The sequence below is a fragment of the Microtus oregoni genome, unplaced genomic scaffold (genome assembly GCF_018167655.1).
Source record: "Microtus oregoni isolate MIOR12 unplaced genomic scaffold, Mior012 000009F_ref0000495, whole genome shotgun sequence".
Lineage (NCBI taxonomy): Eukaryota > Metazoa > Chordata > Mammalia > Rodentia > Cricetidae > Microtus > Microtus oregoni.
This window is the reverse complement of record NW_024543068.1, coordinates 18903750-18916554: the sequence shown is the minus strand read 5'-3', so window position 1 is coordinate 18916554 and position 12805 is coordinate 18903750. Positions and strand designations below refer to the sequence as shown.

The 12805-nt window shown below is 38.1% G+C and overlaps 1 protein-coding gene across 15 annotated transcripts in view; it reads left to right on the top strand.

Moving 5' to 3' along the window:
* The window catches only part of Gphn (gephyrin), a 343860-nt gene that overhangs the window by 145614 nt on the left and 185441 nt on the right, over positions 1–12805 (top strand). For 8 of the 15 annotated variants that reach the window (XM_041658067.1, XM_041658064.1, XM_041658059.1 and 5 more), the window contains exon 5: positions 729–767. The exons of the other annotated variants lie outside the window; for them this stretch is intronic. In XM_041658067.1, the coding sequence (XP_041514001.1) occupies positions 729–767 (39 nt within the window). The remainder of the gene's footprint in view (positions 1–728; positions 768–12805) is intronic. 15 annotated transcript variants of the gene reach the window in all.

Below are 12805 nucleotides of genomic sequence, written 5' to 3'. Positions count from 1 at the left end.
ATATACTTTGAAAGAAGTAACACATGGAGTAAGAGTGAGAGAAGTTAAGTAAAAGAGGCAGGATTTGACTTTTGTGATTTGAGGAATGAATTGTGAAATTCCATTTATTGAAATAAAGAACAGTGAAGAAAAGATAGACATAGTGATTTAAATTAGGGCTTTTACTTCAGTCACAGAAATGTGAACTGCCTTGGAGCTCAAAGAAAATGTCTGCAGAATTTCTGAATCATTGATATTAATTAAAATCTAAGACAAATGATGGGATCACCAAGTTCTTAGCTAGAATTAATGTCTATTTATTGGTTTTACTGGCCCCTGTTGTTTTTTTTCCCTAACCCACTTTTTAAAAGGTAGGTAGTTTCTAGAAATTATCCCCTCTGCTTACTCATAAAGAATGGAAGGAATCCCAATGAATCAGAACCTTGACCTGAACAGAAAATACCATTAGTTGACCATCCTCAAATTTTGCCTTGATGTGAATTTTCCTAAGTACCTCCTTGCTGGAAACTGTTTGCACTGGAGGTAAGTGTGAAAGGGGAGGTTGTGGGAATGATGGGTTGAGGGCTTCCTAAACCTTTCTCAGACCTCAGAAGTGGTTTGATTCTGAGGAGGAGAAGGTTCAGGCTGGTTCTTCTTTCCCTGAACCAGTTCATCGAGCCCTAAATTTGACCTGCTTTCCTCAAACTGGGAATCAGAAATCCCTTTTCTCTTCTGTTTTTCTGCTGCAGAAATTCCCAACATTCCCATTTTGTGGGCTCCAGAAAGGGGTAAGCGAAGACTTCAATCCCAGCCAATCATTTCCAGATTAATACTTTTTAGTGTTTTGGTTTATTTTATCATCATAAAAAATGCTTGGACCCATTTTTCCCATCTATTTAATTTCCTTGTGGATTGTTACGTATCTATCTATGTTCTAGGGTCATTCTGTATCCCTGGGCAATAGAGTTCAGATCCATCTGCTATTTCCATTTGTGTGCTATTCTCTTGTGGATTTTCATTCGCACTTTATGAATTATTTCCTAGATGGAGACACCCAATTCAGGGACTGTTTTCACTGCTCAGTCTCATCTTCTCCTGAATGGTGTTCCCCCTGCTGACAACTTGTCATTACCTTCCTGTACTGCTTCTGATGGTCTGCCATTGCTTCTCTGCTGTCCTGTCTTCCTGCTTGATTGCTTTTGGATTTTCTCTTCTTTTTGCCTAATTTCATCTGCTGGACAATTTGTGTTCTCCACTCATTGGTGCTTTACCCATTAGCAAATGGCCTGGTCCCTCCGTATCCATCTGCTATTCTAGCATTTTAGACTGCCCAGCATTGTCTATCTGCCCCTCTACCATTCTCCAATACTGTGGCCTACTAAGTTCTCCATCTGCCTGCCTGATTTTGCCCTGTCCATTATGCTTATAATATTGAAAATTGGTACAGATTATTTAGTACTTCTGCTCCAAATGCCTTGTGCCACTGGATTGGACTGCTGACTCGGTTGCCTGACTATTGCCTCATCTTCCTATTTGCTCCCATTGGCTGCACCATTATTTTATTTGAGTCATGGCTTTCATCTCCGGTGAATTTGTGACTTGCTGGTTTGTTCCTACTGCCTCCTTTATATTTCTCTGCATCTAATGAATCACTGGCATTGTTCCTCAGTTGTCTCTAAAACTGATCAGAAATTACTTCCAAGGAAAATTTTGCCTGTGTATTGTCCAAACATGTCTTTAAAATAGGAAAATGCTTTGTTATTTAACAGCCCAGTTCTGTTTACTCCTAAACTGATTTAAAATTCAACTACCACCTATTATTTTTGCTTTTTAATACAAACCATCATTCTTCTCTTTTTTTAAGGATATTTTTTAAAAATGCATCATCCTTGCCTCAGTTATCTTTCAACATCATGTTATAGGTATTGTTTTCTTGTGTGGGGGATCTTTCATTAATTTTTCCATGTTCAAAATTTATTTCTTAATTTATTTTACCTAATTTCTCAAAGATTTCTACAAAACAATTGAATTTTATTCTTTAAGTAAGATCAAAAGAATTTTTGAAACTTTAAAAGTATTCATTATTTTTTTTTTGTTTCTTCGTAATTGAGATAGTGTAGCTTTCAGTTTTGCTCTCCTTTTTCTTTGGAGAATATAATTTCTTAGTCTCCCTGGTGATTTAGAGATCCTTTAGTGTATACATCTTTCCCTTCTTTATAACTTCTTTTCTTGTGCGTGGGTGAAGATTTGAAATTTACATTTTTCAATTCTTTACAAAGTGCTTGGCATCCATAAATATTTTGTGTTATGAATTTTGTAGTAGTATGTTGACATAAAAAACCAAATATGACAATCAGAGAATTTTGTAGAGTTTGCAAGAGATATAACATGGGGTGTTTACAAGTGCATGTACATGTGTATGTGTAAATTTTACATGTCCTTTATACATACAGTATCATTATGCTTGAAATGTGAAAAATTATGTGTTCATATTCAATTTTATTAAAACAAATGTGATAGAGGAAAACCTTAAAAGAAAGAGATAACATTAGAGACTATGGAAAAAGTATCGATAGGGTATTTTTAAGATTTCTGCGTTATTAAAGGAAATTAGTGTGAAGGAAAGGTCACTTTAGGGATGCCAAAACAGTGCTTTCTGGTGCATTCCTTAATCCTAGCTTTTGAGAGGCAGAGGCAGATCTGTGAGTTTGAAGCAAGTCTGCTCTACATAATGAGTTCCAGGCCAGGCTAAGAGAGAGCCACATAATGAGACCCTGTCTCAAAAAAAGGGAAAAAATAAAAACAAATAAGCAAAGGAAAAAAAAAACAGAAGAAGCATATTGTTTAAAATTTATCATTTAAGTATGAAAATCATTGGTATTAGTATTTTTCATTGGCATTTATACAATCATTATCATTGTTTGTTGCAGAATCATCCAAAATAAGAAATACATATATGTAAGTGTAAAAACATATACTTTTATATTTATTTATATGAACACTAAAATTCCCACTATCCCATCTCTAGACTACGGCAAATTTTATTTTATATTTTATCAATTCGGCTATTCTATGTACTTCATCTAAATGGAAACACACATTTTTTGTCATCTGTTTTATTTCACTTAACATAATGTTCTTAAGGTTCCATTCTTCTTTTCCATCCTTTGTATATGCCAAACTGTATCAGTTCAGGTGTAGTCACTTGGGTTATGTCTGCTTTCTGACTGTTAACAACATTGCTTCTGTGAATATTGGTGTACAATATTTTTTCCACAATTCCTTTGGTTCTACCACCAGAAGTATGCGTAGGAAGAAATTAATAGCAAAGAGGTCAGGAAAATTACATAACAAACACAAAAAGTAGTTAAGTCCAGGATACTGGATACTGTGGTATTAGAAGAAGAAATAAACTTTTGGACAAGCTTTAAAATGCCATGTTTAAGATTTTAAAGTTTCTATATTCTATCAATAAAAGAATGAAGTTACACAGGTCTTGAGTGCTTTAGATACAGCAAGAATAAAAAACTTTTAAGCTGGGCGGTGGTGGCGCACGCCTTTAATCCCAGCACTCGGGAGGCAGAGGCAGTCGGATCTCTGTGAGTTCGAGGCCAGCCTGGTCTACAAGAGCTAGTTCCAGGACAGGAACCAAAAGCTACAGAGAAACCCTGTCTCGAAGAAAAAAAAAAAAACAAAAAAAACTTCTTTTTAAACAAGAGAATGTTGTATTTCAAATCAAGTAATGTAAGTGGACCTTTAAGAGAAGGGAGTTATTTGAAAGAGAAGGTTTCAGTGAAGGTCACAGATGAGGAAACACAGTTGTATTTAGAGCAGCCATCATTTTAACTCATCTTTCATCCTGGACACCAAATGTACTAACAAAGACCTTGCTAAAACAGCTCTAAGATTATTGATTTCAACCCTTTGTGTATGTATAACACAGTGTGAGCAAAATCTAATATTTTTCTTCTCCTTAAATTTTTTTTCAAACATAATATATTCTGATTACAGTTTCCCCTCCCTCTGCTTCTTTCAGTTTCTTTCCCCCCACCTTCTCTACCATCCGAATCCTCCCACTTTCTTTCTCTTACTAGAAAATAAACATGCTTCTAAGGGATAATAAGGTAGAACAAAACTAACGCATTGGAATAGTACAAAACAAACAGAAGGAAAGGAACCCAAGAAAAGGCACAAGAAACAGATATAGATTTAGAGACAGTAACCTCCAGTGATCTCATTGAGTTTGTTTTCTGTTGGCCACTAACTTCTGGGTGTGCTGCTTGCCCTTAAAAGTAGTTTGTTTCCCCCACTGAAATTCCCTTGGAATAAATTTTCATTCGCAAATGGGTATCAATTAGAGATTGATTCTGGGTTATAGATGGGGACACATGGTCCCTTCTTTTAGCTCTAGGACTCCTTCTGGTACAGACCTGGGCAGACCCTGTGCATGCCGCCTCAGTGAGTTCTTAGAAGTGTTGATTCTGTTGATGCCAAGTCTAATTCTATACCATAGTGCCAAGACCTAAAGAAATTAAGTTAGAGATAGATAGTCTTTGTCTTCAAAGTTTTAGAACTGGAAGATTTAAAATAATTATTTATAAGGATAAAAATATTTTGAAGAAACAAGATAGTATGTTTCACTTATATTCAGACTTTGTTGGGGTTAATTTTGTTTTTCTACCCTTTATCAACTAATTCTCCTTAATTAACACAGAAAACAGATTGGTTTCAAGGAGAAGAAAAAATTTTAACAACCAGTTGCATTTTTAGTATCATCTACTGCATTTTTAATTTTTTCTTATAATTCTGATTCTTGAAGAAAAATGTTCAAAGTCAGAACGTTTCCATGTAAAGTAATCATTTCGCTTCTCTAAGCCTCACTGATTCAGAAAGAAGAATGCCTTCTGGACTGAGGAGATGGCTCAGTAGGTAAAGGACATGAGTTTGAATCATCAACACCCACATAAAAGCTTGATGTGATAAATGTTGTTTTACTATAACCCCAGAGGTGAGGGTCCAGAAGCATGTTGATTACTGCAGGTTACTGGCTAGCCAACCCACCCTAAAGTGAATGCTTCAGGTTCAGTAAGAGATTTTGTCTCAAAACATTAAACAGTGGTAGAAGATATCCAAAGTTTTCCCTGGCCTCTATACATGCTGATGGACAAAGCCATAATACTTACTCAAAAGACCTGTAAGGTTGAGCAGTAAAAATGTGCCCTGATTATTAATTTTTGTATCCTGCCACTTAAAGTGTTCATCAGCTGTAGGAGTTTCAAGGTGGAATTTTTAGGGTCACTTACATATTATCACATCATTTGCAAATAGAGATACTCTGGAAGTCTCTTTAATTTTAAGTTTCTTTTCTTTTGGGGGGGTTTGTTGTTTTTGTTTTTTTTTTGTTTTTGTTTTTATTTTAGTTATCAAGACAGGGTTTTTCTGTGTAACAATTCTGATTATACTGGAAATTAACTCACTTTGTAGACCAGGTTGACCTTAAGATCCATCTGCCTTTGTCTCCTGAATGCTGGAATTAAAGGCATGCACCACCACTGCATGTCTTCAGTCTTTTTAATTTTATAGCTAATCAAATCATAACAGATTAGATATTTTATTGTTGGCTATAAGTAGATGGCATAATTCAAAGTGAGTTATACTAACTGGACAGTAGAAGAATAAATAGTAGATTAATAGCTAATATCCAGGAAATTGTGCTTAAATATAATTTCAAGCCCAGTAAGAAATCTTTCGCTCTCACTCTACTGTGCCCTATTATCCTAGTAGTTGGTGACACCTTTTAAGAGTTTCTCATCATTTAAAACTTGCTTGAATTCCTGATGTGAAAAAGTTCAGACATATTCATTAGCTTTTGTTATGTGTTTAATAAACTAGTCATGTAAACTTGGGATCTATTTCTCCTCTCTGTATTAATGTGTATTCAAACTTGAATTCTGCTTTTTTTTAAAAAACTCTAGTAGAATAATTTTTAATCACCTGTGTTTTCATCTTTCTGATTGTCCTACTAATGTTTTTATTGTAGTAATATAGGTATAGAGAGATCAGAATTTCCTTGTCAGGAGAAAAATACTAAAATGGAATTTACATCCATATTTAGCATATTTTAGCATTAATAAATTAGTTTAAAAGATTGTTTTTGTATTAGCTCAGAAAACCACTTTTTAAACAGAGAAGACAGTGCTAATATGTATATATATATATATTAGAAATGTAAGACTAATAGTTTTATCTGCAGTGATTATTCTGTTTTCTTGTGATCTTTGAACTCCCATTTTAATTTTAAAGAAACTGAAAGCACTGTTGTATGTTTTCTTTGTGTGATAGTCAGTCTATGCTAATATTTCATCCTTATAAAGTATCAAAATCTTTTATATTTCATTTTAAAATAATCCTCATAATTCTTTAAAGTTGGCATATTCTTTTGAATAACTATTCTCTGACAAACTAGTAATTATCTAATTTTTCTTCCTCCCCATTTCTCTACCAAGTAGTACTGCAGGATATTTAGGATCTTTCAAACAAGATTACAATGTAGCCTTCTGTGGTAATAGGGGCGGCGGCGAGGCTGCGTCCCCAGCACCCCGGCCGCCTGCTCGGCTAGCTTATGCCCCAAAATAACAACATACAAACTGTATTCATTTAATCACTGCTTGGCCCTTTAGCCCTAGCCCTTACTGGCTAATTCTGTTATCCTGATCAACCCATCTCTAACAATCTGTGAGAACCGGTCTTACCGGGAAGATTCTAGCCTAGTCCATCCTGGGTCGGAGCTTCATCCCGGGAGCGGGGCATGGCGTCTCTCTCTGAGGCATCTGCTCCCGAGAGAGCTGTGGAGTCTCTGTGTTCACTTCCTCTTCCTACCAGCATTTTGTTCTGTTTACTCCTCCCACCTATCCTCTAACCAATAAAATGGGCCAGGGCAGTTCCTTTATTAGCCAATGACCTTCCTCCATCATTTCCCCTTTTTCGGTTTAAACAAAAAAAAAAGGCTTTAACATAGCAAAATTACATATAACAAAACAGTTATCAAGTAAAAGTTACAATAAACTTTATCATAACTAAGGAAAACTATAACTATAACTAACTATTCTTAACTCCATCAAAGACTCCAGAAAGATATAATATTACCTAAGTAAACAAGAACTAAGAAACTTCAAACTCTAGAAATGACAAAGACATCTCGCTGCCTGGACAGTCACCCAAAGTTCTTTTGTACCGTTGGGGCATCCATCTTCAGCCTTCAGGCCCATGGTATCCAGCAGACATTTCCATAAAGCAGGAAAATTCAAAGTCAGTTCAGTCACTATCTGTTGTGTCCTGCAGAATGTCTCGCAGACTCTTTCAAAATGAATCAGGAACCCCAAAAGATCATCTCACCTTAGGCAAGTTCAGTAGTCCTCTCTCTGCGGGTTCTCTGTGTCCAGTTTATGCAATAGTCCAGGCAAGAGCAGTTTCTTGCCCAAATGGCTATCAAACTCCATAAGGTGCCTCTTCGATGCCCATCTTCCTCTTGAAGTAGATTGGTGCTGCCAGGAGCAGACGTGTCTCATTGTCATGAAAAGTCCTCAGTTATTAAAACATTAAATGTCCTATTCTGTAATCTTTGAAAGACATGAAGAATGTCTATCTAACTGAAATACATCTCTATATATCTAGAAAATCTAACTAACATGACTACAAGCTTTACTATTATCGATGATTATCCATTAACAACCTATATTTCTTAATTATACAGTACATATTTAAATGAACTACACAATCACAATACCTTAATCAAAATCAGAAACACTTATACATATAACAAAATTGACCTTAAATCTCTATCAATAAAGCAAAATCTATACTAATGCAAATTATTCATATCTATATCATATCCCCCTTTAAATATAAAAGAACGTTTATAAACCATATTTGGGAACATGGGCGCAGTTTTTTCTCTCCAAACTGCTTCCTGCTGAATGGGGGCGTCGTTAATTAGGTCTTTCATGGTATAACCTGTGTGCTAGTTTCATCTCAGTTGGCAGTTGAGCGAAGCAATTTTCTGAAGGTGTTCACACCAACCCTTCAGGAGGGCATGGTCCATCATACCAAATCGGAATAGAAGAAATGAACAGCGTCTCATCCTCTGTGAAAACAAAATAAGAAACTCCTTTCCAAAGTATCATATCCTTAGATCCAAATTCATAATATCTATGTTGGATTAGTTCAGCAGTATTTATAAATAAATATCTTTTAGCATCTGTTTCTCCTTCCTCAGCATTTAAACAATTCAAAGAGAGCATAATAGCATACAGTATCAAAAGTCTCTGTGTATTTTCCATCTTTGTACGCTTTGTTTTAACCTCTATTTTGTTTATTTTTACTTTCAACTCTTTGCTTTTTGAGACAGGTTCTCTGTATCTTTGACCTGAAGTAACTCTGTAGACCAGGCTGTCTTTGAACTCTCAGAGATCTGCCTGTCTCTGCCTCCCAGGCATTCGGGATTAAAGGTGTACACTACTACACCTTGAACTCACAGAGATCTTTTTGCCTCTGCCTTCTAGGTACTGGGATTAAAGGTGTGTGCTACCACACACAACTCTCTTCCTTTTTTTATGTTTTTTACTTTAAGAACTTCAAATTTTAGTCTGCATATATTTTTAACACACTGTAAACCATTTAAAATTTTTCTTTGTCTTTGAATCTCTCTTTACTGTATATCTCTCTTTTTCTGACCACATGAGTCTTTAATTTACCATGCAATATCAGTAGGATTAAAGGCGTGGCTTTGCCGGCTGGATCCAGCCCATTCCTTAGCTTTTCAGCCTCATGGCTGAGGTACTGGCTGTAGCCAGCAAGCGAGCTTCAGCAGCCTGTGCTTACAAACCGCACAAACCGCCTGCGTAAAAGAGTCAGAGTTTGTCCTGGCAGGACAGCCCAGAAAGCCGGCATTTTTAAATGGCGCAGCTTTTTTCCTGCTACGGCTGAAAACCGAAAAGCATGCGTTCAGCTTTTTGTCAACACCGTTTAAGTGTTTTGTGGCAGGACCTCTTAATGAGCTGCACGCTTTTGCAGATAAAGCTGAGTCAGGAAGCCTCTCTTAGATGAGGCGCCCGCTTGCCTCTAGCAAGCAGAGCAGACCCGAGAACACAGAGAGTCTAGTTGCCATCAAACAAATCGTAGCACTTTACTCCAAATACTCTATTCAAAAGCTCTGTCTCCCGCAGGAGCCAGACAGAGATCGCAATGGCGGCACAGCCCCAGGAAGTCGCACTTTAAAATGACACAGCCTTTTTTCTGCTACTGTTGCTGAATCAGGAAATCTCTCTACAGCACGCCACCAACAAACAGCAAAAATCTCTCTTTCCCTTATTTTTAAGCCTTCTCAGGTTTTTTAAGTGGGTTTAGTTGTTCACACGTCTGGGCGCCAAATGTAGTAATGTGGGCGGCCGGGTGTGGGGGACGCAGCCCTGCCGCCCCATATTACTACAGCCTTCCTTCTGTGAGCATTTAGTAGTACGAGATTAACCCATCCTTTTTTTGGTGTATAGCAATTAATAGTAACAGGCACTAGTAAACAATTCCTATATCTCCTGATATCTTAGTCCCTTTTTCATATATTTATACAGACACACACAAGCACACACACACACACACATTTCTTTATGTTAGTAGTGATATAAAAAAAAACTAACTGTGGCTTAAAAAAAGTCAGACTGGTAATAAAGAGACCATTAAAAAATAGTAAATCAGGACAGCATGATGCCTCAGCGGATAAAGACATTTACCACCAAGCCTGAGATCCCAGAGTTGCACGGACTGACATAATGGAAGAGGAGAATCAACTCCCACAAGTTGTTCATTAAACTCATTTTGGATGCCATGAAATGTGTGCCCCACACATACAATCACACACAAATAAATAGAATAATAACTTTTAAAAGATAGTAAACATCCTCAAATTGAAGAATTGGAACACAGCTACTGTATTTCTATTTAGCAGCTATTTGGCAGGCTTCAAATTGATACAAGTTTCCTAGTTAGGTATCTGGTTATTTATAAATGCAAAGTAACCCCAAACTTTATTTTGCTTTAGAATGCTGTTTAGTAATTAAATTTTTACTGAGTATTTCACAGAGTATATAATGCATTCTAATATTCTCACTGAGAACTTTCTGCACCCCATAAGCCTCTCCACTGATGGAATAATACAGATCAGATGAAGTCAAACCGAATTAGAAAAAGCCCTGGTTTAAATGGATACCAGGTTCCCAGATAGCTTTCTAGCCCCCCAGGGAGGAAACATAAAAAGAAGACCTGATTGGGACCTTGGGAGCTCAGTCCAGTGCTCCATTGTGGGTCTCTGTCTCTATCTCCATCCATCACCAAATGAAGGTTCTATGATGATATGCAAGATATTTGTCAGTATTGCTATAGGATAGGGTCATTTCAGGTTCCCTATCCTCAGCTGCCCAAGGAACTAACTGGGGACCTCGGCTTGGGCATCTGGGAGCCATTCTAGGTTCAAGTCTCTTGCCAACTCTAAGGTGGCTCCCTTAACTAAGAATTGTGCTTCCGTGCTCCCCTATCTAACCTTCCTTTATCCCAATCCTCCTTTTTCCCCAAGTTCCCCCCATTCTCCCCTTCTCCCTTTTCTCTCCCCATCTCCCCTTACCCCCATCCCACCCCACCCCCAAGATCTCAATTTTCTCCCCGGCAATTTTGTCTACTTCCCATAGCCAAGAGGACAACTATATGTTTTTCCTTTGGTTCACCTTCTTACTTAGCTTTTTTGGGAGGGAGAACATGAGCAAAGAAGTCGGGACCACGAGGGGTGCACCCACCCACTGAGACAGTGGAGCTGATCTATTGGGAGCTCACCAAGGCCAGCTGGACTGTGACTGGAAAAGCATGGGATAAAACTGGACTCTCTGAGCATGGCGAACAATGAGGGCTGATGAGAAGCCAAGGACAATGGCACGGGGTTTTGAACCTACGTAATGTGCTGGCTTTGTGGGAGCCTAGCCAGTTTGGATGTTCACCTTCCTAGGAACGGACGGAGAGGGGAGGACCTAGGACTTACCACAGGGCAGGGAACCCTGACTGCTCCGTGGACTGGAGAGGGAGGGGGAGAGGAGTGGGGGGAGGGGGAGAAGGGTGGGAGGAGGGAGAGAAGGGTGGGAGGAGGGGGAGGGAAATGGGAGGCTGGGAGGAGGTGGAAACTTGTTTTTTTTTTTTTTTTCTTCCTTTTCTCAATAAAAAAAATGGAAAAAAAAAAAGAAGACCTGAAAACCACGTGCTTGTTTTCTGGGGGACGCTTGAAATACAGGAGGAGTTATTGTTTGAAGGTCTCTGAGATGCAGTAGGGTTTGGAGAGAGATGAGGGAGGTGGCTTGGGGTGGAGTTTCCACCTGAACATTCGAGACTCTTTGGATATATGAATGCTAGGGGCTGTGGGGAAACTTCCATCCAGACTTTACAGACTCTTGGATATATGGATGCCAGGGGCTGGGGTGAGGCTTACACCTCAACATTCCAGACTCTTTGGATATATGAATGCCAGTGGCTGGCGTGAAGCTTCCATCCAAACACTTACCATTCTCCTTAAAGTCCTCCCTCCCTTGCCAACCCCTCTTATTAGTATAGATCCCTGTCTCATATTCTTGTCTTTGTATTGCTTTGTTATCCACTGCAGTTAGCCAGGTGCCATTTGTGTGGCCATGGGTTTGGAATTCTCCATTGGAACTTAGTGAGCTTGCCAGTGGGTACAGGATGACAGTGACTCCTCCAACCTTCCTTTTCAGAATGCTTTTTAATCTAACATAGTATTGTATACTTATAAAAATTAAGATTATTTTCTGTTTTTATCAGCTATATCTAACACTCCTGAGATCTGATTCTTCAAATGCTCAGGAATTAAATTTTCTCTGGCTGCTTAATATCTGTAATACTGTATTGCATGTATAAACACTTGCACGGCATAGGTATCAGTTTTCTTTAAAATGTCTTAGAAACTAAAAGAAATTTTCTTCTGTATTTTTTCTCCTCTATTGCCTTCTGATCAAAAATAAGACATTTTGTGAAAGAGATAAAAGGTATTTAGATGCCTCTCAAAAATGGTAGTTAACTTCAAAGTTAGGTGACCAACCACCTGTAGGAAAAACTGATTTTATGAACAGGTTTGTTATTAAATTTCTTATTTCTATGTTAAAGTCAGGATATTAGGGGTGTTATGTCTCAAACCCAGACTAGAAGACTAAATGAGGTGCTTATTAACATATCAAAGCAGACTCTGGCAGGCCATTCTCCCTTGGTCCCTACCTGTTATTGGATCCTCTTGCCTGGCATGCCCACCCTAAATTCTAGCCCAGGGACTGTACTAGGCCTTCTTTTCTGCTAGCTTCTCTGTTCTGTATATAACCCAGTCATTTTGGTTATGTGGTCCTTTTGGTCTCTTGGCTGCCATTTCTGGTTGTCTGCTCCCCCTTCTTCCCTATCTTCATAGAGCCCGGCTCAGCTGGCTGGGTATGTTTACTCTGAACTCTCCCATGTCTCTGTTTCTGTCTGTCTCCATCTTCTCCCTTATATTTATAATAAAACTCAGACTCTTAGGAGTAGTCATGTCCTTTTTTTTTTTCATCCAAGGGGCACAGCATCTTACATAATACACAATTCTTGTATTGTGAGATAGGTACTAAATATGATTTAATTATAAATTATTCCAACATTTAGAGACTCTCAAGGTGTTCTCTGACCGCCATATATGTGTTTTAAAAGCATACCCTCATCTCCTCTCCCCTTATACCCTCTCCCATGATCCCATACTCCT